At 40.1% G+C, this 5465-nt stretch overlaps 1 protein-coding gene across 1 annotated transcript; it reads right to left on the bottom strand.

Moving 5' to 3' along the window:
• Nucleotides 1-558: 558 nt before the first annotated feature.
• LOC139225742 (small ribosomal subunit protein uS8) lies at nt 559-3389 on the bottom strand. The gene is made up of 4 exons (XM_070856585.1): nt 3256-3389; nt 2951-3030; nt 2463-2548; nt 559-692 (listed from the first exon to the last, which is right to left on the bottom strand). The coding sequence occupies exons 1-4, from the start codon at nt 3386-3388 to the stop codon at nt 599-601; spliced, it is 393 nt and encodes a 130-aa protein (XP_070712686.1). The 5' UTR covers nt 3389; the 3' UTR covers nt 559-598.
• Between the last annotated feature and the right edge of the window lie 2076 nt (nt 3390-5465).

Below are 5465 nucleotides of genomic sequence, written 5' to 3' on the forward strand. Positions count from 1 at the left end.
CTCCCTTTGTCCTTTACAAACCATATGTTGTGTTGTTTCCCAGCTGTTGACCGCTGTGTTTGATGGTCACTTCATTTATTTTATGGAGTCATGTGGTTAACTTGGGTTGGAGCCAGTGGCTTTTCAGTTCTTCAGATATAGACTTTAGATTTTGGAGATTAGGATTTTTTTATAAATGTTTTTCAGTGCCGTTTGTACCTCGAGAACTGACAGATCAAAATGTTGCATAGCAACAGTAAATATATTTATGAGAGAAACTGGGAGCAGAGAACGGTGCGCAAATTGTACATTTTGCCTTGTTCATCCTGGTCCACCTAATTTTGTTTTTATGTTTTCTCAGTTATAAATTACTTTCATTTTCCATGAACCGTTTATATTTTGTTTAGCCTTTGTATTTTTGTGGTGTTTTTTCAGAATCAACCAAGAAAACAGCAGCAGTGTTCTGCTGCACCTCGTCTCGACCAAACGACACTACTGAACCTGACAAAAGCTGCAGTCTTAAAAAGCCACCTCTCCAAACACCTCTGTGTATAAAATAAGTCACAGCACACTACCAGCTTTCTCTTGGTTGTTTTTTTTATTTGCAGTTCTTTACATTTTAGAAAAAGAATCCAAGGATTTTGCCTCCTGTGTGTTTCCGTCTGGCCTCTTCGTGGTCCATGATGCCAGCTGAGGTGGTCAGCACAATGTATCTGTGGAAACACGTCAGCATGTTACTCTGATGAATGAATCCATCACACTGCAGGTGGTCCAGGTAAAAATGAGACCGGCAGCGTGACCAGCCAGATTCAACACCATGTGGATCACAATTGTACAGTTACTACAGAGACTGGTACAAACTATGGGATTGTTATGATCCATGGACCATACAAAACCAAAAAACCAACCTGACAGCAGCAGAAATACAATTTGAAAACATTTCGGTGTCTAGACTCCAACTGTGACTAGTTATTGTAGGGGAGCAAAACAAAGAGCTGTCCAAGACTCCAAAGAGCCACAGAATACCAAATATTAGCCTTTTACTAAGCTCTAAAAATCAAGAACTGCTATGAAAAGCAATTTTACTTTGTTTACAAACTGTAAACACAATTTCAACTGGAGCGAGAAGGAAAAACTAATGAAACAAAAAGCAGGATACTCCATGTATGATTGCATCTTGCGCATCTCAAATTGCAACTACAACTGTCACATAGAGCTCCACAGGTATGTACCAGAAAACTAAACAACTCCAGGCAGATGTATTAAATGGTGTCAGATGGAAGAGCTATTGAATATGGGGGTACAAGATTAAGTACCAAAAACAAGTTGGTATAACTGGGAAAGTCGAGCAATGTGCACCAAGAAACTACAGGTTACAAAGTCAATGAACAAATCTGTGAGAACACAGACGAGCTACGTGTGAGTACCAAACATGCTTCTTTGCCCGAGGGAACATACAAAATTCATTTGGAGTCTAAGCCGAGCATCAGCTTAATCAATACTATGTATTAGTCAATGTGAGCTTCAGTCCAGCTCATGACCTTTACATGTCACACTTTGCATCCTCTGAGAACAAAAATGTAACTGCCAGAGTAAAATGCAAAAAACTACATAAACACTTAAAGACGATTTAATACTCCTATGGGTGCAGGAGACCATCTAAAATGAACAGAAAATCACCTTGGCCAACAGTACGTGCAGAGAACTTCATGAAACACTAAAATAAGCATGTCTGTGGCTCACTAACACCCCACTCTCCTCTTAATAAAACACCTGCATTACAACTGTCCAGATTAAAAAAGCCCGTCATTAATACCAGTACATTTGTTTAAGTTTGTCAAATTTGATACCTACATGGATCAGTGTCTGAGCTACGTACATTATGGTTCTGCATATGATCAAATCACACTACCTGCCCTCAATCAAGGTGCAGCTACGTTCACACTTCAGGCAATTCTACAATTAACATACAAGATGAATTTAGCCTCCTGCATTACAGTGACAGAAGCAATACCAGTCACTCTCTCCACACAAATTAACTTCTACCCAAATCAGGTCTGACATTTTACCTCAGTTTGTATCTGCAGGGCAGAAACTCTGAGCTGCTAACAGTGTCACACAACCACTGATGAAAAGAATTAGCGATAGCTTTTTGTTCCAGACATCATTAGCCACAGTAGCTAAGAGGCAAGTCATCTTGTCCAGTATTTGAAGCTCTCCAGCTTTGTTGTTCAAATGCACAACGTGTTGGGATTCAGAGCATTAATTACACACCATTATCCTCAAACAAACAAACAAACCAATTTTCCAAGTCAGCCAATCAAAAGCAAGCATGCCAGCAGGCAAGCTGTGCATAAAATCAGGCCACTTGCAGTAAGTGACTGACCAACAGACCGGGGACCATTAGGACTAAAAAAGGTTTGGTCTCTGAACAGTTCAACACTACATCACTGCTGCCAGTCTATTTAAAACATGATTCTCACCCAAACTGTCTTGAGGGCAGCAGGTTGTTCTGCCACTTCTCCAAATCCTTGAGCTGGAGATCAAAACGTGGACTGATCACACCACACTGAAGGATGGAAAAAAAACAACACTGGTTTAACCACAACGTTCGATCATAAAGGCGGCAAAACATGAACAAGCTATAATGTTTCATATCGTATGATGAAGCATTGGTGTTTGATTTAATATTTCCTAAGCTCAGTTACCAGGGTGTTGCATTTTCCCCTTTCCAAAAAAAGATGAGTTTAATTACTTAAAAAAAAAAAAAAAAAAAAGTAGCTTAGAAAACATGTTTCACATCTGGAGGGATGTGGAAGAGTAACTCTGCAGACAGGAGGGGGGGGGATGTAAATTTCTGGTGCAATTCATGTCAACTCTTAATGCTAACACAGCTAGCTCAAGCATATAGCTAACATGTATCTGTGGCACAGTGGTAAGTGAAGACCTGGATCAAACTATTAGACTTTACCTTGTTCAGCCTGCCTGTGAGATTGACGACAATTTTCCCGGCTCTGTGGTCGTCAATGATCTCAAACTCACCAATGTAACCTGGAGGTACAAATGACAAATCATTAAGGAAAACACTTTAAGCTATTAGCACCTTTATGAACTGTTGAATTACATGTTTCAGATCTTCTCCGGGACACTAATCTCAGCCAACTACAAACTTTGTTTCTTGCATTTCCTTTCAGTAGCGCTGTACCAGCAAATCTACTGACTGGAACAAAGCACTACCTGCTCACCAGTTAATCCAGAGAACAATCAGCCACTCACCGTGCTTCATCATGACAGTGAGGAAGCGCACAATAACCTTGGAGCAGGGCCTGATGAGGACCTGGCGTTTCCCACGCTTCTCAGCATTGTTGATGCTTTTCAGAGCATCTGCGAGAACGTTCATGCGCACCATGATGCCTGCAGAGACACAAAAGGCAAATATTGAGGGTTTAAAACGTGTATAAGCTTCAATAGAGAGAAAATAAGAAAAAAAAAATACATAATCTAGTTTCATGTCCCACTCTGGGACTCTTTACCTGGTGTCTAGACACCATTTCATTACACAGCAATACTCAACTATGGAGATGACACCTAGCCTGTCCTCACATCATCTAATCATGACCCTCATTCATTTGACTAGAAAGCAGTTGTTAAATTGAGGTTAGCTTTTCTCTCGCTGGAGCACGACTTTGAACTCCTCACGTAAAACCCATGAAATGAACGGTGTGAAATACCAAATACATGTAGCCAGATAGCACAGCCTAGCTAGCCTTAATTAAGACACGACGCAATGGATGCTTGTTTGGCCAACAACTGCAAACTACGCCGGTAAAATTGTGATAAAGCCCGATTTTCACTCACAACAGGCAACATTTCTTTGGCTCGACTTGCACTGAAAATGTAAAAACGCAGAGACTCCCACCACAGCATGGTCCTTCATGTGCACACAGAGCAGCTAGCTACTTAGCTTTGTCGTCTACATCAGCAAAGCATCCGTTAACATTACCAGATACGATGGTGAACGCAGAGGAGAGCGCGTATAGACTGTGTCACGCACAGACAGCAGCCGACAGCTCACATGTATTATTTGTTTCAAGAGAAAGGACTTTTCTGTGGTCGAAAAGCTAACAGTTATCAAGGCGCCTTGAACGCACCGATTCTCAGGGCCGGGCAGAGAGGGACGGGGAGATGAAGTTTGTAGTCCAAATATGTTTAACTGGTTTTACCAATCGAGGCGATACTCATCCAAACTCATTTGTATGTAATTTCGCTTCAAGATGATGATCTAAATAGAGTATTTAACATTCAGATGCTTTAGATTCTGAAAAGATTGCAAGTGACGGTATAAAAAGGCTCCTTACCGGTTCTGCAATATGGCGGAAAGAGGAAGTGGAAACGAACTGCAATGCAATATGGGAAAAAATCCAAGACTTTTTCAAGCCAAGATGAATCCTCTCCGCGAGCAAACTACTGCTTGTAATGAGACAAGTAAAGTAAAGTATCTCCGCTGTGCCAAAATGAATATTTATATGTATATTTCCACATTATTTATTATTTTAGGTGATGTGGTTTAACGTTTTATTTATCAATTATGTATATGACCCGTTATTTTAATCTGAAATATTTTATCTCTTACACTTTAATAGCCTGCCTTCGTCTCTAAAATGATCTTCCGAATAGCCTGCACTTGGCCAAATTATAAAAATTTTATTTTTTTCAACAAGGTGTCCCCATGTACAGGAGCTTTAGTACATATGTGTCAAATTTAAAGCAGCACCACCCAGTGACGAGGATGAATAATTGCATGCAATAATATTCAGTGTTCTTACTCAGAGCAATGTAGCTTACTGAGTGAAATCAAAAATTTATTAATGGCCCACATATTATGCAGAATGGTTTCAGCATAACACACAACAAAGCCTAGATTTCTTTGTTTATTCACAACACGTTTTTCAGTGCAAGAATGAGGAGAAGATGAACATGGAGAAAAGGAATGTGGACAAGTTGAAGTCTGTGGTTGAGGCTCAAAAGATGATTTGCTAAAATATTATTGTAGCTCCGGGTCTTATTTTTGTGAAATATTCAAAAAGCACAATATGTGCGCTGTCCTGATGGGTCAGAGAACACAAGAGGCCACTCTTCAACTTTTGCTGCTTGTCTCATCCCCACCCTCTCTGCTGATCTCAGATTTGCTGGCATGCTCCAGGGGCATGATGCTCCCCTGCAGCGTTTGTGCAATCTGCTGTAGAAATGTATTTCTGCTGAGCAGTGGCATTTATTGTGCAAACTCTTTGAAGAGAATGTTCTTATCTTACCATACACTGAGATTAACATGTAATCCAACATGAAATGACACAAGTTTAGAAAAATTGTGTCTGTCAAGACAGTCACACCATCAACCATACCGTGTTTGTATTTCTAGATTATTTATACCAAGCAGTTAGTATTGGTTACTTTGCATATATAGAGGGAATATTTGAATAGAAATA

Source organism: Pempheris klunzingeri, chromosome 3 (assembly GCF_042242105.1).
Source record: "Pempheris klunzingeri isolate RE-2024b chromosome 3, fPemKlu1.hap1, whole genome shotgun sequence".
Lineage (NCBI taxonomy): Eukaryota > Metazoa > Chordata > Actinopteri > Acropomatiformes > Pempheridae > Pempheris > Pempheris klunzingeri.

Excerpts from the sequence above, each read along its gene's own strand:
- LOC139225742 (XM_070856585.1), bottom strand. The coding sequence starts at position 3,388 with ATGGTGCGCATGAACGTTCTCGCAGATGCTCTGAAAAGCATCAACAAT. Across the intron at positions 2,549-2,950 it reads TCACAGGCAGGCTGAACAAG|TGTGGTGTGATCAGTCCACG; the intron begins GTAAAGTCTAAT and ends TCCATCCTTCAG. Across the intron at positions 693-2,462 it reads CTGCCCTCAAGACAGTTTGG|ATACATTGTGCTGACCACCT; the intron begins GTGAGAATCATG and ends GTGTTTCCACAG.